General features: G+C 43.5%; 2 protein-coding genes across 4 annotated transcripts in view; one reads left to right on the top strand and one right to left on the bottom strand.

Moving 5' to 3' along the window:
• LOC146196897 (rho guanine nucleotide exchange factor 10-like protein) overlaps window positions 1-14,462 on the bottom strand; it is a 52,416-nt gene extending 37,954 nt beyond the window's left edge. Inside the window, exons 1-4 of one of the 3 annotated variants that reach the window (XM_084598594.1) lie at window positions 14,259-14,462; window positions 8,411-9,370; window positions 6,011-6,190; window positions 234-448 (exon numbers count right to left, since the gene is read on the bottom strand). In XM_084598594.1, the coding sequence (XP_084454720.1) occupies window positions 234-448; window positions 6,011-6,190; window positions 8,411-9,370; window positions 14,259-14,271 (1,368 nt within the window). In that variant the 5' untranslated portion in view covers window positions 14,272-14,462. Of the gene's footprint in view, window positions 1-233; window positions 449-6,010; window positions 6,191-8,410; window positions 9,371-13,456; window positions 13,760-14,258 lie in introns of those variants that run through there. The other 2 variants (XM_084598595.1, XM_084598596.1) reach the window with 2 other exon arrangements.
• Window positions 13,808-24,734, top strand: PolZ2 (DNA polymerase zeta subunit 2). Its single transcript, XM_084598600.1, has 7 exons — window positions 13,808-14,078; window positions 14,601-14,719; window positions 15,519-15,724; window positions 15,897-15,991; window positions 22,956-23,035; window positions 23,531-23,623; window positions 24,559-24,734. The coding sequence occupies exons 1-7, from the start codon at window positions 14,063-14,065 to the stop codon at window positions 24,601-24,603; spliced, it is 654 nt and encodes a 217-aa protein (XP_084454726.1). The 5' UTR covers window positions 13,808-14,062; the 3' UTR covers window positions 24,604-24,734.
• Window positions 24,735-24,912: the final 178 nt, after the last annotated feature.

A 24,912-nucleotide genomic window follows, 5' to 3' on the forward strand; every position in this document is an offset into this window, starting at 1 on the left:
ATGCAATGCAAAATTAAGAATTCTAGTGCAAATCATGAATTGCAAAACAACAAACTCCCGACATCCTATACAACAGCCTATCATTAAAACACAGCACCAAAAAAAAAAAAAAAAAAAAAAAGAAAGAAAGAAAAGTAGGAACAAGTCCTACAAAAAACTGAAAACGACAGCTAAAATGTTTCAGCTGTGAAACTCTGTGCCCGCTGTCTCAATATTTAATACGGCATGCTTACATCGGAATCCTTCCGCTTTTTGCCAGGCTTGCTGGTGCTGCCCAATCGGGAACCTCGCCGTACTCGGCCCGTGATGTCCCCCTCCTCCGAACTCTCCGAATGGTCGAGGCCCAGTTCTGAGCCAGCCGCACTGTAGCCATCCTCACAGGTAATGGTGTCTCGCCGGTAGATGTCCACTTCCTCGTAGATGTTGTCCTCGGGACGCATGCCTGCATCTGGTGTAGGAGCCAGCCTCTCCCTTTAGCCACTCTCTCGGGACAGCAATGTAATTGCAAGATGCCCGTCAACAAAAACAGAAACACTGCTTTTGTTTTCTAAGCCGCGGACCTTAATCCACAAACGCTGTCTATGGCCGGTGCAACCACAACTGACATATTTCTGTCAGCAGCAGATTACGGCACAAACTAACGTACTCCCGAGGATATTAGCCCAGACTTAATGCCAGCTATTTCCCGACAGTCAAGCGAGTTTGCTTTAAAATTTAAATGCTTTAAAGCAGTTTGTTGGAGTCTCGAAAATTCCCACTGCCACTGTGTGAAAGATGAAATGGTGCCCCTTTTTTCCCTCTCTACATGACATCTACTTCTGTGCACAGTCAATGCTTCCCATTGAATGCGTCGATTTCACAACAGTGTGGTCATCAAAACAAGTAGGTGCCTAAGTATAGGAAGATAGGTTGAGAAGTGACCCTGAATGCTCTTTCAACATTTGTTTTAGAGGGAAGCCCTAATGCCAGCCTGCAAGGCTGAATAAAAAAAATTGCAGCTATCAAGCATTCTTAATCATGTGACAGCCACCAATGACCACGGATTACCATGAGTTTGTGTTAAAGATGTAAAAATTATGGTTGTGCAAGTATTAAAATTTCCGAATATGAATATGTGAAAAAGTGCCTCTGAATATTGAATACATGATCAGTGAAAAAAAAAATATATATATATATTGGAACGTGAAAATAGTCAACGTTCGTCTGGTTTATTTCAGAACTTACATGTATTTGCAAGTAAAATTAGACTAGAACTGCACAGAAGTGTATACTCTACTGAAAAATCCAGTATAAATTTTATACAGAATTTTGTAAACTGATTTTCCGTACAGGAAGGACCTACATGAAACCGGGTAGAGCTGTCATATCAATGTAGAATATAGTAAAATCTCGTTAATTCAGCCTTAAAGGGACCAGAAATGAAACGTCCATCAAATGGGATTCATCAAAAATACATCCCCTAGCCGCATTCTGTATTCCTGTATGGAGCAAGACTAGAAAGACTAGAAAGAGACTCTTGAATAAAAAAAAATAGAGACACTCTAAAACAATGCCCCCCCCCCCCCCCCCCCCCCAAACACACACACACACCAGAAAAAAAAAAATAAAAAGCCTTTGCATAACTGCGGCATTTTAAACTTGTGCAAACATGACAGCTACACTTTTGCCCGTTACACCCTATTTATATGTTCCTTGTTCTATTGACCCTCTCTTGCCATTGCATGGCAGATTGGTCTGTATCAAGGAAAGGAAGGACAGTTCAGTATCAACCAAATGAGGGCTGCGCCAGATAAGATGTGCACTAATAGATTAGCATCACTTAAATAAGTCTACACCCCCTTTTTTTTTAAGGCTAAATTGCCACCTGGCATGAGTCCCTTTCAAGCGTCTCCACAAGAGAAGATATTGCGGGCAAAATCCTACGCGTTGCACTTCAAAATCTTATCAGCACCACAGTGTTCAGGCCTGAACAACTAATGAACATGCCAGCTGAATTCCGCTAGCGACAACTGAAACAATGAAAAGAAAGGTTCTATCTCACATGGACAAAATACAAGCCATCTGCCACTGCCTTTCACTCGAGACCTTCCCGAAACAAAGTGGCACTAAGTACCAAACAGAAATGAATATCAACTTGCAACTATTTATAACCTACAACTACCATATTTTCTGGACTATAGTCCATGGGCCAGCCAAGATACTTTGTTGGGCAAGTTGGTAAACATCCATTATTAATTTAAACAGCGCGAACCAAAAGACACAGGACAAGATAAAAGGAAGCCACAGTACAAGCGCTGACTCACAACTATGCCTAAACCTTTACTCCAAGGCCCAGATATAAACAAATATGACGAAAATGAAACAATCACGTGAAACAACCCCTTTCTTGCTCTTTCAAGCAAAGAGATGTCTTTTTTGACTGACTTTTTGTGCAGCAGGCGAGCCCAGGTGTTGTTTCACATGATTGTTTTGTTTTCGTCATATTTGCTTTTATCTGAGCCTTGGAGTAAATGCTTAGGCATAGTTGTGAGTCAGCGCTTGTACTGTGGCTTCCTTTTATCTTGTCCTGTGTCTTTTGGTTCGCGCTGTTTAAATTAATAATCCATGGACTAGACAAGATTTAAGAAATTTTTAAGACTGTTGGTCACAGCCAAGGAAGCCGTGTAGCTATCAAAGTTAAAAAAAAAAAAAAAAAAAGTCTCCCAACTGCACTTTCAACATTTCCCAATACTCTAGATAGCAAAATCAGCTTCAATATGCAAGTGAATTCTCCTTGCGGTAGGAGGTTTTTTGAGTGCACGCGTTTGTGTAGTCGAGTGTGCATAAAAAGAAAAAGACCTCAGATTGGTAGATTGCATGCTGCTTGCAGACAATATTGAGAACTCGGGTTTTAGCCTAAATTCTTCCCTTTGTGAAATACCTAAGCATACACTTTTTTATTTTAAGCTGAAAGTTGAACGTGAGAATTATACACCAGGTCTAGAAAACATTGGTACTGATGTAGCGCAATTTACAGTATGATGTTATAACACTGCTAATCCAGGAAAATTTATAGAGTGATATATATATATATATATATATATATATATATATATATATATATATATATATATATAAAGCTACCACTGAAACCCAGTCTTCTTGGTAAGCAGGCAGACCCAAAGAAGTGATAAAAGCCCCTAATAAAACTGGAAAACAATTGCTAAGCAGTTAATCTACATCCGCTCTCAACACCAAAACTTCTATCGATTTGTCAAGCTACCGATTTGCTGCAGTCTTTCACACTGAGCATCTACAAGGCATGAGGACCTGCTTTGTAACCAAATGCAAGCCATAAAAATGTATTTGCTGCATGGACTGCATGAATGACCACAAGCGTGCAACTCTACATGATAGTTGATGAAGACAACAAAAGTGTCAGTCAGACAAATCAACCAAAAAAAAAAAAAAAAAAAGAAAGAGGCCTTATTGCTACGAACACTGAAGTTAAAATGTGTGCGAGCTGTGATCTTGCCCAGTCCTCTCGCCACTTCCCAAGCGTCTCAGACAAATGACCCTGCCTCGCTTTTCTGGGTCAAGTGCCAATTGCCCACAATGACTGGCTCTGATCAGAGGAGAGGCAACACAGCAGTGTGCGGCCCTTTTGTGTACAACACTTTATTGGCCGTAGCTCTCACAAAAATTGTGGCATCTCTTGCAGTTACCATGTGTGAAATGAATACGGTTTTCCTAGTATTTTGTTTTCTCCCAATTTACTGCCAAACCTGGCTTTCACAATTAGATTATCACAATTACTTGGCTGGCAACAGAGAGACACCATTTGTCAACTCCAGACAGTGACTTCAAGAAGAGAAGCCTGCAGAATATGTGGTGGCGCTTCAGCTGGAAAAATTTCTTAGTCAAGAAAGAAGAGGCTTCTTCAAATCAAAAATTTTTTTCTGTGTGCAACAACATGTGATCAGCAGAGCCTATGAACGAATCCCCCTTTTCCTTTTCAAAAGGATGACGAAGCACTGACTGTTCATCAGTTTATGTTGGTGCCATGTAACTGAAGCAAAACATAACTAGACAAAGCCTAGAAGTCATACCGAGAAAACTGGCAGAATGTTAGAACTAATCCAAAGCTACAGCTCACCAGACTTGCTGTTAGGAGTGACATGAAAGTAAACGTTACCAACAAGAAACCTGTAATGTGACAGAGGCACAGTAACACCTTCCACACAGAGCAATGGTACCAGTTAACTTCAGCAAATGATCAAGCATTAAACAAGCTACAGTGTAACACAAGATCAAAAACGAGGTACAAGTTTCACGGTTGGCATAAGAAACAAAAGTGGCTAAGGCATTTCGTTCAAGGTCACTTTGCACATAAATGGGTATAAAAGTAGGAAACATGCTCCCTTGACAGCATGCCACGTGTCCTCCTTTTCTCAAAAACAACTTCCATGCTGCAGCTGCCTGCAGCTCTTTAAATGAATGACCAATGGGCACTGACTGATTTCATTTCTTCATATTAGTAGAAGTCAGACAGAGATAATATCAGGCAGGACTGCATGCCACACAGGAAGTTCAAATCATGCTTGATGGTGACAGAATGAGAGACAGAAAGAATCATCAAGCGACATTGCAGGGAGCACAATGAAAAGATGAGAGAAAATGGGCCCCCCTCCCCCCCCCCCCCCCCCCCTCCCTACAACAAACATGGTGGCAGTGCTCTTCAGTGGAAAAAGCACATGGCATAAGCCATTGAACACTAAGACTAAAACAAAGCCCACTCTTAACAAAAATGCTTTGGGCAATTTCAGACAAGCCATGAATATGAAGTAACCCGCAGATAATTGGAGTAGCACAAACTAACACTCAATATAGAGTATAGGGAAGGAGCACCAGTATATGTATGCTAGCTCCTGGAATCACTCCATCCTGCCCTCCACAGAGGAGTCATCGGGAATATGGTTTCTCTCAATTGTTGTTCTGTAAAGCAATCTGTGCAAAAAATTTTGGGGTCACATAGCCTCCGCCTTTAAAGGTATGACATGACAGCGCTGACCATTTGAAGCTGCCTTTGAGAGTACTGCTTCGCGTACATGCACTTCGCTACTACAACACCTGCATTTGTGCCTGTATTATCTCACATATAATCATTGTCATAGAGTCGTAAGCTACCACATTATGTGAAAGACCACTCGACACAAAAATAAAACCCCACTTTGATCAAGCCGTACAAACGTCCCTGCGTGGCCTAGGGGCAGCATTTCTGTCTCGAGATCCTAGAGTCCTGAACGGTTCAATTCTCATCTTGCAGAGCGGCCCGAGTTGACTTTGTGCTGTCGTCACGTCGCATAATCAGTGCCCAGATGTCACCTGCCAACTACTATACCTTCCAGAAGCGTGCTCGTGATCTTTCGCCCACAACAGTGGCACCAATGCCGACACCGGATTATTTGGAGAAAAGTACCTTACTGCTGTAACATTAAAACAAGCCGCCCCAGCAAAAATGACCAACAAGGAAACTCTACTAGGAGAGGAATGGGCTACCACCCGAGTTAAGACAGTAACATAAGTGCATAGATAGTGTGTTCCATTCCCCAATCACAATGACAGAGCCCGCATAGATTATCCACTAGATAAAAAGATCTATGGTGCTATGTGCATACCCAGGTTAAAATGACTGCCCTGAAGAAGCTATTCAGAGGCCCTTTTTTTTGTTTTATTTCCTCAAACATCATAAAACTGGATGCAACTTTGCATGTCAATCGCATCTGCAGGATGATCCTACCCTCACAGTGTCAACAAGTAAGCACTTACTCCTTTACTCTTCTTTGTTTTGTTATAGATTTTCTGAAATGCTTCATTCCTTCTATCACTGCTTTCCACAGTACCAAGAACTGCACGCAGAGAACAAACAAGACTGGCAACGATGCAAAGCAGAAAGAACAGAGGCCACACAGCGAGCAGAAGAGAGACAGAGAGATGAGAGAGGAGAGAGAGTGTGTGTCCCACCACCAACCTGCAGCAAGCAGCTGTGTGGTTCTCCGCTTGTGCGTGTCGTCGTAGAGCATGTACAGAGGCTCAGGTGTGGGCGCAGTGCCCGCTTCACTGCCACTGGGTAGCATCGCGCGCCCGTACGGGCTGGCGGACGCTGACCCAGCGGGAGGGGGCGGCGGGGCTGATTGGCAAGGCTGGAATGCTGAGGGTTGCCAACGCACACCACCGCACGTGTGCCACCCAGCACCCCCCAACAAGGAGGAGGAGCAGGAGGAGGAGGAATATTAGCAAGGACCACCACCACCACCATTCCCAGAAACAACACCCGTCGCCTACGGAACCAAGGACACCAAACACTTCACCCCAGAGGTCCTGGTGCAAGCGAAAAGTTCGATCAAGAGGACTGCACTACATATGGAAACAAACCATGCTACAGTGACACTTCACTACCATGTTACCATCTTTTTGCTGCTCTCTGGTAACTTACGATGGCAGTGAGTAAGGAAGTTACCTGGGCCAACGAAGTCATGACTGGTTCATGACTACACAAGCAAAAACAGCATGAAGACCAGGACAAGAAGGAAATAAGGAACACAGCACTGACCTTAAGGCTTGAGCTGCAAGTTCACACTGAGTCACGTCGTTTCTTTTTCATGTTGTTTTTAATGCTGTAGCTATGTCAGCTTACGCTTGTGTCAGTGAATTTATAGCTAACTTAATTGATGTAAACACCAACTGAAATGCTCTGCCTCTAAACTGGATGTGCTGGAAATGAATCTGAACCAAGAACTAATGCTAAGAGTTGGTCAGTCCACCTTGTGACCCTAATTAGTGTGCCACCAAACTACAGTAAAAGAAGTTATGCTACAGATGCTTACATCAATTTAAGTGGTTCTGTCAAGCTTTAGACAGCATCTTACAACTTACGGTGCATTACCTCTTCAAATCTGAATTATGCTCTTTGACATGGCTATAGAAACCAACCTCCATTGCAGAAACTGGCCATGCGTTCTGATTGTCTACTGCAAGGCTACCTAACCAATAATCAGAAACTGCAACTAATGTTTGCGACACACCTGCAACAGCAAACATTCTATCGATTCCAGGTTCAACCCTTTGCAGCCATGTCACTTCCTGGTACACAGAGAACTACTGGCATCCCAAACGAACACCACCTTTATGGTGTGCACACTCAGCAAAACGCTAATCTGCACCACGCCCTCGAGTGTTTTGGTGCTTGAAAATGCAACAGGACTTCCTGGAAGCACTTAAACATGTTCTCCAAGGTGAAGGTCAGGGTGCTTACTGCATTTTAGTAAAATGCCTCTCAGCCTAGAGCCGTAGCGCAACTCTCTATTTTAATACAAAAAACAAGCAATCCTCATCCTCACAGGCCTAACTTGACTAACCTTTACAAACCTGACATGAACGAATCAAATAAAAAAACCTGAAATGCATTCGTCACTAACTAATCATTTGGACACAAATGCTCGAAATCAACGTTTCTGCATGGTACGTGAAGTAACACTTTAAAAATCAATGGCATGCGAAAATAAGACAATCTTAAAAACTCGCCATATCCTGTCACCTCTTTCAGCAAAAAAATTGTAAGAGCACCGAGATTATATACACAGCCCTGTGACCCACTGCCCCGAAATGACAGCAATAGTGTCCACAATGTCATTATCAGCATCATCACTCTGAAGCTATCATCCCCACCACCAATAAGAAATAGAAAAGACAAAGAAGGAGGCAGGCACGCATGCTGACTAGTATGCTCGCATCAGATGCAAAAGTGATGAGCAAGAGCTTTTGGGTTAGAGCCTTTATGCAGAAGTAGATAAATATAAAGCAAAGAAAAGCAATGTTTTCCTCGGTATGAAAATGAAATGTCATAACGCGATTGTAAGTCACCGTAAAATTGGTCACTCAAGATGCAACGCAGGAAGCACTTTTTTTTTTTACTTACAAATACTGCTGTCCCAAAACGCAAGACATAGCAGAAGTAGTCACAAGTTGCCTGTGCTAACATGAACTCAAACTGTGCTTTGTCATAGTGAGGTTCCACCATGCGCACCTTATTAATGCAAGTTATTAAAAATATTAGCCAACAAAAAGGTTAGCAGGACGCTCTTCACTGTCTCGCTTAACAAGCATGGTAGTGCATGCCATCTATCACTTCAGTTTGCTTTTAAGAACTGAAACCAATGCTATCAACATGAGCACGATTACTACCCCAAGCGATTCTCGCAGCACTACAAAAGTAATGGCTGCACCAGCTGCATTCAACCACACGGAACTGCATCCTAGACTGTAGTCCAGAATACACTTTACGTCAGCACAAGTACACTCACAAGGAATGAGCTCTCTCGTGTAAGAATGCCAATGGCTAAGATAAAGAAGAGGTGTGCTGGTGACTCACTTTTGTGACTAGCATATGGGATGCGATGCAACTTGGACGCCCTGGCCGGCAGTGTGCCACCCTGCAGCTCTGCCGGTGCTGACCGGTGCTCGACGTACTCATTCATCACACGCCTCCAGGTGGTGTGCGCATGGTGGTGGTGGTCACCCACCGGCCGCCCCAGCTTGGTCCCCAGCGTCCCGTAGTCCCCACTGCCCCCCCGCTGCTGCTCCCCCCCACACCGCACCTCGCTCGATGACACTGCGTCCGGCATCAACATCGTCTCCACATCGAGGTTGAGGTTCTCAAGAATGTGTGCGTGTGTGCGATGCACCCGCGTCACTTCCTCGCGTACGTGGGGTGGTGCACCGTCGTAAGGTGGTGGCCGCGGACGTCGCGGGATGGTCGGTGCACCACCCGCCCGTAGGCACTGCTCACTCCGTGCTGCGGCATACTGTTCCTCAGCATCTGTTATCTCCTCGTAGATGTTGGGCTCAGAGCCCCGGCGATTCTTCTTGTCGTTCCCATTGTTAGACTTGCCAGAACCAAAAAGTAATTGGCGGGCGTAGGCCGTGGTGGTGCCATAGATGCCATTGGATTTGCTCGGTGAACCGCCCTTCTTCTTGCCTTTCTTCTTTTTCTTGTTGTTATTGCCACCAGAGACATGCTTGGGTGGTGTGTCCGGCACAGACACATCAGGCTCGATGGACAGCAAAGGGTTGAAGAAGCCGCCGCCCTGGTCAACGATGGGTGATGTGTCTGCAGCTGCTGACTCAGACGAGCCTGGGGGTGGGGTGCCGCCATTGTTGAGCCCTTCTGGCTCATCGGGGGGTGGCGGCGCCCCCAGGGGGCTCTTGTCGGGCCCCAGCTCACTGTAGTAGTATGGGGCCTTGGCAGACATTGCTGCCCCAGCCAGGCTTAAGAGACGCTCCCCGGGCGGGGCCGCTTCCGGAAACTCATGGCACGGCCTCCAAGCAGAAACTGCACAGAAGGCACACAAGCCGCAATCACTGACAAGCTTCTCTGATCGAGATTCCTTGAGACACGTGCAGCACCTATGCCAACAAAAGTCAAAGGCATGCCTGTCATGCCACCAATCACGTGCCACAGCAGTTGTGCGTGCAGCCAGGCCCTTCCAGCATCACAAAGTTCAACAGCCACACCTTCTCCCCTTCCTGTGTTTCAGGACACAAAATGTACAAAAGGAGCTTCATTGCACTGATTGGTGCACCTCATTACCTGAAAAGTGGCGCATAAATCATTGATGCTATGATGAAAGGTTAAAGAAAAAAAAAAAAAAATGTCTCCATATTCCATACGGCAACAAAGGCTGCATATAAAACAAAAAGGGCACCTTGAAATCCCCCCCTGGCTCTAACAGAGTAGCACAGAAATTGCACAAAAAACACTTCAGCATCACAAAAGCCTCCCACGACTGTTCCATGTTTTTTTTTTTCTCTCATTTTAGCCAAGGTACAGGAGTCCTAAAGAAAAAAAAAGCCACAGATACCTATTCCGGCTCTCAGTAATTTTTACCATGAAGGCCAATTTCACAAAATAAGGCCCATAGGTACCAAACATTTGCTGTTTAAAGCAGAAATATCACAGTCATACAATAATAAAGAAAACTATAAAAATTCAACTTGCTTCCACAAAACCTCTTCCTCTTACTGCAGCTTCTTAGTGTTATGATTATAAACTTCCTACAAATTACAGAAAAGCACCTTTTCACTTGCCTCATGGAAGCCAGCAAGCCAGCAGAGGATGCCAACTGCATCAGACAACTTTATCATTGCAGTCATTGCATGACTCCAGCTGTTTAGGCTCTCTAGATAGTCAAATATTTCAGCAACAGGCAATCCATATCATAATTGTTCTTTTTCCTTTTCATTACAAACAGGTTAAACACTCTTTACAGTTTAATTGCCAGGAATGTCTGCATGCATCCGTACTGGCAGAATTTGTGTAGTTATGAAAACTGAAACATGAATGTCACAGTTTTCCATAGGAACTAGGCACACATTCACCATGCATGGAACTATGCTATCAATGCTTTGTTTCTTTAAAGGATGCTGGAAACCATCTTGAAGTATGTTTCGTATCTTTTGAATCCATTTTAGAGCAAAATGTAGTACACAAATTTATTCCTTAAAAGGGGGAATCTGAATTCATCATTAAAGTGCATGGCCCTAATTTTTAAAGAACCAATTTGTAAATCTGAAAAATCAGAAAAGGTTTTATAAAATGAGTGCCCAAATGAAATCATTTTTACACCCGCTTGCCTCACCTGCACCCAACACTGCAGAGAGAGGCAGAGAACCAAAGGTACTCCATAAAATAAGCAATTGGTTTGTTTGTTTTTCCAGCACACTATTTAAAGAATTCTGGTTGCAGAAGGGCACTTCCCCTTAATTGCGCAAGGGCACTGGTGGGATACTGTGACCATCTCAAATTTATTAATGACCAGCTGGATGGTAGAAAATGAACTAAGAACAGAAAGCTGGGCGAGTTGGTTGTTATCCATTATTTTAACAGCGCGAAAAAATGAGGACGTTAACACACACCACAACACGAGCCCTGACTTTCAACTGAAGCATTTATTATCACAAATGACATTTATACATAATCCCGCCAAAAAACACACACAAAGAACTGCTTATCCTATCTTAAACTTTCTGCAACGACTTTTCAAAAAAGGCTATTTCCCTGTTAATCAATGAAAACGATGGCTTTGCGACACACGCCGAGCCCCCCTTATCAATGTGATACGCATCTACTAATTCTCTTACAGTCTAAACACAAAGATCAGACGGTAAGAGAATTAGTAGAAGCGTATCACATTGATAAGGAGGGCTCCGCGTGTCGCAAAACCATCGTTGTCATTGATTAACAGGGAAATAGCCTTTCTTGAAAAGTCGTCGCAGGAAGTTTAAGATAGGATAAGTAGTTTTTTGTGTTTTTTGACGGGATTATGTATAAATGTCGTTTGTGATAATAAATCTTCAGTTGAAAGTCAGCGCTCGTGTTGTGGTGTGTGTTAAAGTTCTCGTTTTTTCGTGATGTTAAAATAATGTAGAAAATGATGCTGAATTTTAACTGCACAGGGACAACTTTGGCCAGATAATGCCAAGGCACATGGTATGCTTCTTTACACAAAGTGAGGCGAAAGGCCCATTATCCATGTGTTTCACCACAAAGAAGACAAGCACCAGACAAGAAATCTACATGCTAGGCTTTATAGCAAATCAATGGGCTCCGGAGAACTCCATCAATTCTTTCCAAACGCCCTCCTGAACTAGTGTGGTTTACTGGTTACAAGGGTTTACTGATACAAGTAAACCTACAACAGTTGTGAAACCATTCTTTGATAAAAAAGAAAAGGAAGGCAAATGTAGATATTGCACCAAGATTTTTAGGAACGGAAGCCAATTTTTTAACGAGACTTTCACAATGTTGTGGGCCCTTAGGTCCACAACAGGTCCAAGTTACAGTGCAATTCATCAATTTGCAGCGTTCTGGAATGCTGCACTTTAACCTGGCCGCACGAGACGAAGGCCTGTGGTCTCAGCGGAAAGATTTTAATGCAGCGTACAAGCGCACACCTCAAGATATTACGTATTTTCACGAGCAGGGGCTCTCAGTTAGCTTGACGTTTCATTCATCCACGCGCACACCTTTTATTTTTATTATTTATTTATTATTATTTTTTTTTTTTACTGAACCGCATAAGGTGTACACAAGCATCGTTCAAGAAACAGCGCGGTTTGGAATGAAGTCTTGTAAGGAACTACAAAGGAACAAAAAAGTTTCAGACGCCCTAATTTAAAAGAAAAGACGGAGACAGGAAGCTAGCGGGAAAACGCGTTGCGGCGCTGGGGCAAAGCGTGAAAGCTCGTTCTTCAAAGCGACGCCGCTAGCCGGCAGGCCAGGCCAAGCAAGCACGGGGCCGCGAATGCAACGCGACGCCGCCGATATCACGCGCAGCGGCTTCTCTCCTAGGCGGAATTTTAATCGGCGTAATTGGCATCGTCGCGGGCGGTGATCGCCTCTTTCCCTTCTTTTTTTTCCTCTTCGGGCTAGTCCGTGAAAGTACCACTACACACGTTCCGTAAACCGCGACGACGAGCTCCTGCTCGATATATCGATTTCTGTGCCAGACGCTTTTTAACAGTAGAGGCGTCCGAGACTTGCAACGAAGCAACGAAAAAGAGAAAAAAAAAAAGAAAGACGCCGAAGGAAATGAAAAAAGAAAAGAAAAAAAGATCCTAAGGCCACGCAGCGTAAATGACGGGTGTTTTCTCCCTTGTTGATCTTATGAGCTCATTTCTTATGTCGACACCTGAAACGGTTCTCTGTCGTGCTCCTATCATTGGGTTTCGCGAAAAGCCGTACGGAAGGAAGCGGTCCGAGCATCAGAGCTGGGCCTCGCGTATCTTTCCGGAGATAAGCGACGGTCAAATCCTTGCGTTCCACGGGTATGAGTAGAGAAAAAAAAAATATATATATATATATATATCAGCGGGCAGACAGATACACAGTAAGGCGAAATGAGGGCTTGTATGTGAACCGGGTGTGCAACAAACCAAACGGGACACACAGGCGATCATTAAAACCGGCGGCTGCCCTACTCGTCAAGGGAGGATGTATTGATTGTGTGCTAATGTCAGCGTTCAGACAGATTTCAATCTCACATCGCTCAGGAGAAGGACATAACACTCCAAAGGCGAAGTGCCGAAAGTCTCGCGCCAGAGAGACGAGGAGTAAACAAGCGCGAGGTTGCGACAGCGAGGCGAGAACAAACGCGTGAAAGCGCTCGCGAGATCAGGCACCCGCACGAGCACAATCTTCAAGCCACACAATGATGCTTCTCGCATCAGCCACAAACAAAAACGCGTCCTCTCAGACTAACCCTAAGCGCCTTATATCAGCGCTTTGAAACCAAAACACGACTCTCCGTGCGGGTATCTCACGTGAGTACAATACAGAGATTAAACAATGCCCTTTCGGAGACCCTGTGTGCGAGATGTCAAAATCCGCCCTTGTGGCTCGGAGATGGGTAGTACTTACATTTCTAAGAGCAAGCTAAGGCCATCAGGCACTTTAAAGGCTGTCCCGGTGTCTCGTCGCTTGGCCGACTATCATACTTTTACAAAAGCGCACACACACGTAGAGAAAAAGGCACTATGAGCGTAGAAGAAAAAAAAAGCTTGGCTTACGAGATCCCAAACACAAAAATCATCACGAAACAACACTGCCAGTACGCATGTCAACTGGAAGCAGGCTAGCAGCTCCGAAAGCGCCAGTTTCATTGGATGAATGAGACAGCGAGCGGCCAATCAGCAAGCGCGACTCATCGCACGCTGCCCAAATACATTTTCTGGCTTCTCCGGCTTCTCCGCTTCCGTCAATTTTGAGAAATTGGTTCCGCTTTCTGCTGAACGAGTTTACGGTGAAAACAAGTCGCGACCGCAATGCAGCCTCGGTCGTAACAGCTTGCTATCTCTGCAGTAAATATTTGCCTACGTGCGTGGCGCAAGGCGTGGTTTCGAGGACCTGGCGTGTCATTTCGGGGCGACGGCCAGCTGCGTTTAGAACCCGAAAACACCTGCGACCCAGCTTCCACGCGCACGCTCGTTGCATGTGCTGAGCCGCTGAGCTACTGCCGCTACAAGAATGACTGAACATCAAGGTTAGTGCCGTGCGGCATCGTTGTTCGTGCCGGTCCAGTCGGACTCAGTTTCAGCGCACACATGCCGCGCAAGTAAGAACACGCTGAACGTGTCTGAACCACGTAGGTCGTGGTCTGAACACCGCGCATGTTGAGCATGTTACGCGGTACGACATTTCTGACCCTTGCTTCAGTACTTACTTGGTCCCTTCATACGCGCCTCCGTGGGAACATACTGCTCAGTTTTTCGTCAGCTGCTTCGCGCATTCACACCCGACGGCGTTACGAGCGTGTGGCAATTACGCTGTTATCTCGAGCACAACCTTGGCGTGGCCCGCCTTTAACCTTGGTGAAATGCGCCCCTATTAAGTAACGCTGCTCAAGCGGTGGTTTTGGACGTCGCGCTGCTGCTACCCCGAACGACGCTTCCAACTTCACGGTCTCGTCTTCGAGCGTATTTATGGCGGAGTGTAGGGGAAAAAAGTGCCTTTTAAGATGCCAGAATATGTTGAAGTGAGCGTCGAAAAAATGATTATTTTCCAGCCTCCGCAGACATCGTCGCGGAGCTTTTGGAGGTTGCAATCCACAATATCCTGCACTCGAGGAAGCTGTACCCCGAAGAGATGTTCCAGAAGTCATGGAAATACAATATTCCTGTTCATGTAAGTGTATTTTCCATACATTTTAGACTGGCTTTAATTAGTCATGGAGCAGAAGATGTGCTGCAAGCTCTTCAACGTAAATTGCAATGACTGTATGACTATTTTTTATGCAAACCAACGCTTGTATTCCAAAGTTTATCTGTGCCGTTTTTATGCCGCAAGTAATATGCACCTGATGTGTTGCAGTTTTGCATCTTGTTAACAATATGAAACTAAGTTCCTGGTTGGAATTAACTGCCTGTTGTGTAAAGTTTAGGTGAGGATGAGAGAGGATCTTGCAGTATTGTGGTTATATTTTGTTACTTAGACCATGTCTTCTGGTTTATGGTATTCATATTAAACTGTGTCGGATTAATAAGATCCAATGAAGGATTCATGAAAATACTTACCTGAGCTTGGTATTTCCAGACTGCGACAAAGTGTGGTTCTATGTTCCAGATCTGCATTGCTGCACTTCATAATCACCGAGGTAGTTTACATTTTCTATAACCTTGGCATAATTCGTGATGTCAACATTATAGAGGTCCTCATTTATGGGTTGTCGCCACTGCTGAACCTGGCTGTCAGGCTTGGCTTAGTCTCATCGGGTTGCCTAACCGCACGAGTTTGACTGCATGGCAAGTGTGAGACGCAGACTGTTAATACTTCAAATGAGCAGTTCATGTGAGGTAGTGAAGTCACTGAGAATTTCTAGAGTTCAGTTAAATGGTTTATCGGTATTATATTATATATGGCTTATTCTGCAACACTCAAGCATAATAGAAATTAACTGAAATGTACCTTTGTGCTATGCTCGCAGCTGGTGTCACACCCAATGGTCATAGACTACATCGACAGCTGTGTGATGACAATGCACAAGCTCTTGCAACGCAATGAGCTGCGCAAGATGGTTGTGCACATCACTGACCCCAACCACCGGCCCCTGGAGCAGTTTGTATTTGAGGTCACAGTACCAGTTGAGGGGTCCTCGTCACGGAGTGGACTTTCTAGAAAGCAAAAGGAAGAGTGAGTAGTTTGTAGCCCGGATAGGTTTGCATGCGTGGCTTAACTGTGTTTCTAGTATTTTTGTTCAGGTAACTCCTACATTTTTGTTACAGAAGAGAACTGAAACCAGTGCTGTTGTGATGTCGTAATGTGTCGTAATTTGACCTCTCCATTGCTGTATCATCTTCGCCAGGGAGGACTCGTACCTGCTGGATGTGGAAGCAGCAGCGCGGGCAATTTGCCTAAAGGTGACTGCCTGCGACTCTGTCTTGCAAGATAACCCGCAAGGTTAGTGACCCATTTCTGCAACGTGCTGTCAGCCACATTCATTTCACTGCATTGCAACAAGTTCAGAAGCTGTGAATCAAATGAGACTGACACGGCAAAACTAGAGCACCGTGCATGATGGCAATGCAAAAAGAAAAAATTTGAGATGTGTTTGGCCTTATGAAAAAGAGGAAAAAAGATCTGGGCCATTCATGTGGAATTGGCTATACAGGGCACTTCCATTTTATTTGGTGCAAATTTGGCTTAAAAGGAGGAATTAAAAGTTAACCCACCACCAGACTTTTACAGCCCGCGCTTGTCACAAGACCGCGATCATGTCTGGCTTGCGATAAGTCCAGCGTCATGGCTTTTCCGCATTTATTGTGATTAGTGCTCGTTCTGCACTCTTTAGTTTTTCCAAGAGATGTCGGTGACTCAGCATGGCTACCGAAAGGCTGCTGTTTTTTTTTTTTCTTTTTTGCCTGAGTTTCGAAACTTTGCACTGAATACACTAACATGGTGGATCATGAGAGCAGTGACGCCGTAGTTTGCAGTGGTAGTGATGATGAATGGTCCAACATCCTTTGTTTTCCAAATGAGTGATAGATTTCTTTGCGGCACATCAAAAAATGAGGAGGATAGGGGCTCTTTAAACAGGAGCAGTAATAGGAAGCTTCTATGAATGTAAGCATGCACCTTACTTTTTCACATAGTGTGAGAAAGCGCTGTGTGCAGTTTCCTGTGTTTTATTAAATTGCACGCTCATTACAAACTGGAGTTGCAGAATTTGAATGTTCATTTCACAGCATATGTAGGAAGTAGACCTTCCTTTCCATTTTGTTATTTTCTGTTTGTTATGCTTTGGGAAAAGGATGTTACTATTTATTAAGAAAGGGAATGGCCATATTGGTACAATTAAAAATATATACATCATGTTTGGGGGTTAACTAGACATGTTAGTCAATTGAACAACAAATGCTGAAAAATATGCATTAGCGATGTATTCAGCTAACGAGATAACCAAAATTCAAAACTAGTTGTCCGTACCTGTTATGGCATTTCTTCATTTCAAGAACTAGGGGTACACTTGAGCTCTGCTTTCAAGGGTATAATGCAAGAACATTAATGGCTTCCATATCATTAATCTCTTAATTTGTGCCTCTGTAACCTCACACATTCTCGTTATTATACATTTGTAAGCTACCATATATGAAGGACCAACTGATCCAAACATCAAACATGCTCAATCAAGCCATACAAAAGTGCCTTCACGGACTAGGGTTGAAGCATCTGACTCGGGATTCAAGGCTCCCGATGGATTTGATTCCCTTCACTCTCTAATCGCGAATGAGCTGCCAAAGTTGGTAGCTCTTGTCATTTTAGTTGTCTCGTGATCTCGTGGCGTCACACAATCGGAAGGCTACTTCGTTTTCAGCCATGTCAGCGACCTGCTAGAGGCATGCCCATGAATTTTCATTTTATAGCACCACTAACGCCAGATTTCCGGGAGAACAAGATGGAAATGCTAAATTTTTCTGATCTGTTTTTGCTTAGGGATGATTTGTTTGACATTAGTAAATACGGATCACCACGTGGAGCTCACTCTAACTCATTGAATAATTTGCTACTGAAAATTTCTAATTAGTTTCAGTTCCACGTTGCTAAACGAATGCTGCGGCACGAGTGAGTATAAGTTTGTGGGAGGCGTACAAACGCTACAGCATAATCACTGCTTTATTTTAAATCACGCCATTTACTGCGTTAAACTGCTACAGAAGCTGGAATGACAGCAACTGGACAAGGAATTATTATGTTGCAGTTTTTGTCTGCTTTATGTCACCTCAAGCTTTTTTGTTACATCATAGTCATCGTTTGGTAACCTGAAACCGAAGCTGCTTGGGAGAAAAAAATTCAACTATTGTAGGCGAATTTCACTCTGTGATCCATGTTTACTGTTGTTTTGCACATAATTTCAGTGCGGAAATACACTAAGAAAAATTTAATGTGTTTGCCCATTCAAATAAAATGGAACACCCTATGGGCTGGCCTCGTAATCCTGGCATGTGAGCACTTGGATTCACCTATTGATCATGAATATTACTCACATCCAAACACAAAGCTGCAGTAGCTTTACTGCAGATACTATCTGTAATAAGAAGAAACTGTTCTAGTTCAATGAGGTAATCAATTTAATGACACTGGACAGAAGTTTAAAATATGAATCTCATGGCATTATCATGTATTTGTATTCAGTTCATATCCAACTACAGTAAAATCTTGATATGATCCCACTTAATACATTTTTGAAATAATATGTTCATTTTTCTGTTACCGGCCTACATCCTATAAAGGTAATAAAGTTTATATTTCAAATTCAAATGCTTTATTTATTATTCAAAACATAATAAAAATGTGTCCAATACTGTTTGGATCCATAGCCAAAGGCTAGTCATGGGTCCACGCAAGTTTGGGGAATACGATTGCGGAAATGTGTGAAAAACTCGTATGGTTTCAAATTTTGCTCCAAGTGGCAGGAAAAAAGTCTTGGCAAGAGGCAATAGTAGCTGCAGTAACAGTAACACTCATGGCCAAAGTTTCACTATTTAGTCGCTTAATGACCCTCCTTCTCCTCACTTTTGACCTAGAGCGTTAATTTCATTATTGCAGCTGGTCCCTCAGTTTTGCGCCGCCTTTGTCGCAGTCCGCAGCGCTAATCTTGGCAGTATGCCAAGATGCTGCACCGATACCATGATACTTTGTTGGGCGAGTTAGTACTTATTCATTATTAATATAAACAGCACGAACACAAAGACGAAGGACAAGATAAAGCCACAGTACAAGCGCTGACTCACAACTATGCCTAAGCCCTTTACTCCAAGGCCCAGAAAAAACAAACATGAAGAATACAAAACAGTCACGTGAAACAACCCCTGGGTTCACCTGCTGCACAAAAAATCACTTAAAAAAGACACCTCTTTGCTTGAAAGAGCAAGAGAAGTCTTGCTGACACACTTATTGTCCGTTGAAATAAAATATGATTCCACTATCTCTCTCGTCATCTTCTCTTTGTGGCGATACAAAATCCTAACCTTGTCAAACTTCAGTTAGTCAGTTCAGGCGTTCAGTCGTGTCCGACTCTTCGTGACCCTATGGACCATGTCACGCCACGCTTTCCGGTCTCTCACTATCTTCTTAACATCACATAGCTTCATCTGCAATGCCTCGAGAATGCCATCTAACCATCGCGTTCGCTGCCTACCCCTTCTCCGGCGACCCTCAACCTTTCCCAACATCAAATCTTTCTCCAGCGACTCCTCCCTTCTCATCAGATGACCAAAGTAGCTGAGCTTTAACTTTAGAATTTGACCCTCCAATGAGCAGTCAGGGTTTATGGTCGACAATATCGACTGATTTGATCTTCTGGCAGTCCAAGGAACTCTTAAGAGTCTTCGCCAGCACCACAATTCAAACGCGTCAATTCTTCGGCGGTCAGCCTTTTTCACAGTCCAACTCTCGCATCCATACATCACAACTGGAAAGACCATAGCACGGGTTATACGGATCTTGGTTGGCAGACTAATGTCTCTGCTCTTTACTAGGCGGTCAAGGCTAACCATTGCTCTCTTTCCCAGAAGCAGGCGTCTCCTAATTTCATGGCTGCAGTCTCCTTCCGAGGTAATCTTGGCGCCCAAGAACAGAAAATCTGTCACAGCTTCCACTTCTTGTCCATTGATGCTCCAGGACTTGATAGGGCAAGACGCCATGATCTTCGTCTTTTTAATGTTCAGTTTAAGCCCAAACTTCTCACTCTCTTCTTGTACGCGCATCAGAAGTCTCTTGAGATCCAATTCACTTTCTGCCATTAAAGTGGTATCATCCGCATATCTAAGGTTGTTGATGCGTTTTCCAGCGATCTTCACTCCAGCTGAAGACTCGTCCAGGCCGGCCTTCCTCATGATGCACTCTGCATATAGGTTAAATAGGCAGGGCGACAGTATGCAGCCTTGCCTCACCCCTTTCTCAATCGGAAACCAATCAGTAAGACCATGCCCAGTTCTGACTGTGGCCTCTTGCCCTTCATAAAGGTTCCTGAGGAGACAGATGAGGTGAATTGGAACTCCCATCTCTTGGAGAGCTTGCCACAATCTGCTGTGATCTACACAGTCAAACGCTTTCGCATAATCAATAAAGCAGAAGTAAATGGGTTTCTGGAACTCTCTTGCTTTTTCCATGATCCAGCGAAGGTTGGCAATTTGGTCTCTAGTTCCTCTGCCCTTGCGAAACCCAGCTTGCACGTCCGGAAGCTCCTGATCCACATACTGCTGCAGCCTACCTTGGAGGATTTTCAACATCACCTTGCTAGCATGCGAAATAAGCGCGATCGTGCGGTAGTTGGAACAATCTTTGGCACTGCCTTTCTTTGGAATGGGGATGTAAACTGACCTCCTCCAATCCTGTGGCCACTGCAGGGTTGTCCAAATCTTTTGACATAATGTATGCAGTGTGTTAACAGCGTCGTGGTTGAGGTTTTGAAGCAACTCAGCTGGAATACCATCAATTCCGCTAGCTTTGTTCTTAGCAAGGCTGGCTAAGGCCCATTCAACTTCACTCTTCAGGATGCCCGGCTCGAGATCAGTAATCACAACCGTCCTATGTTGGGTTTGCACATCCGGGTCCTTCTTGTACAGTTCTTCTGTGTATTCCTGCCACCTCTTCTTTATCTCTTGGGAGTGCACTACTTCTTCTCCTTCTTCATTATTTCACATGAATGGCAATGTGATACCAGAAACGTTTTGTCCTTTCCACTTTCCAAGTTGTCCCGGTGTTCCTGTAGTCTCTTATTAATACATCGTCCTGTTTGTCCTATATAACTGGTTCCTCAAGAGAGTGGAAGCCTGTACACAACACCTGTCTTGCATCCAACATATGGGTTTTTATGTGTCACCCCACATTCTTGCTTCTTCACTTCTTTCCTTTTGAATAGCCGGGCAGATCCTCTTCATCTTGAGCGGGGCGGTCAATGCGACGTCAACACTATACCTCTTGCCTACATTTTTGAGGCCCTGCGAAATTCTGTGCACATACGGTACCACTGCAACCTTCCTCTTCCTCTCACCCATGCTGGGCAGGGATTTCAGTCTGCGCGTTCTTTTAAGGCTCTTCAGTACCCGGCAACTGGCCTCAATAATATACCATCTCTGCATGCTTGTTTTTTGATGAGATCTTGTGCGGGCATGACGCTGTCCGCGAAGCTGGCAGTGCACGAAGTTTTAGGCCTCTTAGTGGCCTTGTGGCGGGTGCAGAGCTATGAGATGTAAATGCCACTCCCAACTACAACTTTCAAAAAGTTAGCTTCTGGATGTTTAGAAACGAAGTCTAGCGCAACATGACTCATTTCAAAGTGCTGTAATCAAAGCAAGTTCTGTGCCAAATGTGCTCCGTTCACTACCCTTTGGACCCTCTTCTGGGTAATGCAATTTTTGGATAATTTTTTATGCCCGTGTGAATCACGTCAACAAGGAACAAGGTTCCACTGTGACTTATGACAGCTAAGCAAAGTGGTGGTTATGTGCAGCAAGCGAGCTTTGAAATGCCAGCTTTAATAGCTGGTGCATACAATCATTTATTAATGTTTATTTGATTATTGTTCACTCAACCAATTTAAGAATGAATTAATGGATTGTGCACGAAACTGAGTAGAGAGTATGAGGAAATGTTTTGTCTCACGTGCTGTGGTCGTGACTGGCTTGAGAAGGCTTAACATGCAATGAAGTGTATTATCATGCACCTTACTGTTATGCCCATCAGGACGCTGTATTTGATGCCTGTATTCATCCAATTAACAACTTGGTGTGCTGTCAAGCATTAACACCTCTTCACGGGCCAATTGGTGCATGTTTGAATTGGTGAAAAAATTTGTGCATGGTTCGGCGCAATTTTATCTCCAATGCTGCGTGTCTGTATTTTGCCTCGTCCCCCCCTACTGTGATGTCCACCAGGGCGATATGTAGGTGCTGGAATAAATAAATAAATAAAAATGTGTGTCTGTCACAACATGGGACCATTTCTTTTTTGTTGTTATTGTGCCCAGAGTTCTCACTTTGCGAGAAACTGCTGAAATTCATTTGGTGGATCTTTGAAGAATGAGGCTAGCTTGTTACAGAAGCCAAAACAGCCTCGGCAATTTCTTTAATGTTATCACATAAACTCCATTTCGAATTTTTCCCAGTGTTCTGAAACGGCTAATTGCAGCATTTAATTTACTGTCGCCTGGACAAAAAATCTGTGCAGCATGGGAAGATTTAACATTACGTTGAACTTTAGACTATCACTTGTCTTCTTTGTCAGCTACTGGAAGCCAAGTGAGGTCGCAAAGGCATGATTCTGGTGTGGATGGTTTGGATACTTATGATAAATGTTATGAAGCAGTAGAGAAAAATATTTAGCTTGAGATGGGGGGTGTTAATGCATTATCTTATCATACTATTTTCGCATCATTAAACATTCCAGAGTTTTAAAAACGGCTACTGTGCATTAATAACACAGAATGCACTTTCAGGCCAGTATACTTTTAACAGTTGTCTTGGTAAATTTTATTGTCATAAAGTTATGTGTGTCTGTTATTGTGCTCACCATGTTTGCAAGTACACTATAGCAGATGCGGCATTGTGCTGAATGTGTTGTTCAAGTAGCTCCTGGGAGTGAATGTACTACATTGTGTACTTATGTGCACTGGACGGGCATGGGATCTTGGTTACAAGCGTCTGCAGTTTTTGTCATTAGGCCGATTGATGTCTCAATGGGACTGCCCTATATTACAGTTCTGCACTATTATCCAGCATGTCATACTTCACTAATTGAGTACCATGTATAATCAATACCTTAGTAAAAGAGTAGATCTGTATTGTTGCCAGAAAGGTGTGTCTGAAGACATATGTGCAGACAATGCAATGTAGCTTATATAATTTTATTTGGTCTTCCGCAGGATGTTCTTTCAACATCCAGCTGCATGTTGCAGAGAGCACAGCCATGAGACTTTCCTTGAGCGACGATCCTGATGACCAGGCAAGTTCTGTGTTCACAGCTAGTTCACAACTCAGATATTTTACAGTGATAGTTCAGACTTTCTCATTCATATAAGTATTGTCCATTTTTGGCACTGCAGAGGTAAAGTTTAGAAATGGAGTAGGGGCACCTCCAAAAGAAATTTTTTGTACTAATTGCATTGACTCCATTTCTCATTTTTACAGAAAAAAAAAAAATTGTTCAAGAAAGGCACTGCAGTAGTTTCACAGCTTTACCTTTCTCCATTAGCTAGCATATAAATGATAGTGCACAATACTATTCTGCTTTTCTGCCTGCTGTACCATCGTTTTTCATGGCCTCTGGTAGAATATCGGATTACAGTACAAACTCATTCACTGCCGAGACTAGAACAAGACATTGTACATTCTAAAACAAGAATAGTTGTGAACTCCAGAATAAAATTAGCGAGGCCCAAACATAGCAAAGTGCTGTTTTATCACGTATGGCTCATTATGTTGCAATTTTAAACTGCAGTCATTCCCCTGGATAGAAGCAGACGACAAGGATATTGATATACCCGGTGGAAGCATAGTGCCTCTTAAGTGTGCGAACACAACTGTAGGAAAGGTGAGTGCAGAGAGCTGAAGTACTGTCCCAAATTCTGTTTCAGCAGCGTAGGCGGTTTACTCCACCATTTAAAGATATGGCTAAATGGGATGATTTATAATGCATGCTGCATAGATTGATACATCAAGGCAGACTTGCAGTGCACACGGACGCCCCATGACGTGAGCAAAATGTGCCAGAAGAGATGCATTGTTTACACTTGCATGTAAAAGTAATGATGACATTGTCAGAGAACAACATTTTCTGCAAAGCATGCTTTAAATGCTGCCGTTAAAAGCTCTGCGATTTCCTGGCATTAAAAATTTAGAAACCACATCGCATGATTTGCACATGCAGTATTTGTATTTGCAACATTAAAATGGAGATTTCTTTGTGAAGCTACATTTCATTCATTGCTCAAGGGCTTTTGATTTCTGCAATGAAAAATAATATAGCAATGGAAAGCGGCTATAGTAGTTCGTTGAGCCGTTGGCACAAATGGATCATTTTTTGAATACCTATTGGCAAGCAACAATTAACGTCGTGTAGGATGGTTATGTATTTATGTGTGAGGTGAACAGAGTCTATCACTTTTTTAGAGCACTCAAGTGATGTGATGAGGAGCAAATTAGGTGAATCGTTAACGCAGTTGCTTTGTTAGAGACAGAGAGCTTGTGCGGTTAGTGTGACTTTGCGATCGCACTAGTTCCCAAGTATCAGCAGTAAATATCAGTACTTGCCTTAAAATTTCACTTTACTTCCTCTGCGCAGCACCTCTCGAGCGCTCTAGACAAGGTGATTGACTCTGCGCTCTCGTTTTTAAACGTGAAACTTCACAATATTTGTTGTTTCCTAAAAATCTCTTCCGTGCTTCACTTTCTTCTTGAATACTGTTGTATATTGCAAAGCAGCAAATGCTCCAAAATACCACCATCTTTATTACTTTTGATTTACAGGTCCAGCTGTACGTTGTTGAGAGTGACGTCAAAAAATCATCTTGATGTGCACCCAGTGTATATAAAGTTACTGTTTCTTTCAAGATCATTATTGTTTGTATCACCATGTAAGTTATTGTGTAAATAAAGTTCTGATACTCGGGCTGGTTGCCTGAGTTCATTCTCTATATATTGTTGTGTGACTTGATTCTACATGAACATCAGGTCTTCAGCACGCAATTTTGTTCTGGACTGCTCAGCAGGTGCCTGAAGAAACACAGTGAACAAAAAGAAATGATTTCTATAAGTCTACAAGTCTGTTCAGTTACTGCAGAGGAAGAAGACAGCATCTCCTCTCCCAGCAATTTATGATTG

Source organism: Amblyomma maculatum, chromosome 3 (genome assembly GCF_055883805.1).
Source record: "Amblyomma maculatum isolate TAMU_Amacu chromosome 3, ASM5588380v1, whole genome shotgun sequence".
Taxonomy (NCBI): Eukaryota; Metazoa; Arthropoda; class Arachnida; order Ixodida; family Ixodidae; genus Amblyomma; species Amblyomma maculatum.

Bases quoted from the DNA above. Each gene is read 5' to 3' on its own strand.
- PolZ2 (XM_084598600.1), top strand. The intron at 14,720-15,518 runs GTAAGTGTATTT...CTATGCTCGCAG, and splicing joins AATACAATATTCCTGTTCAT to CTGGTGTCACACCCAATGGT. The intron at 23,036-23,530 runs GCAAGTTCTGTG...TTTAAACTGCAG, and splicing joins GCGACGATCCTGATGACCAG to TCATTCCCCTGGATAGAAGC.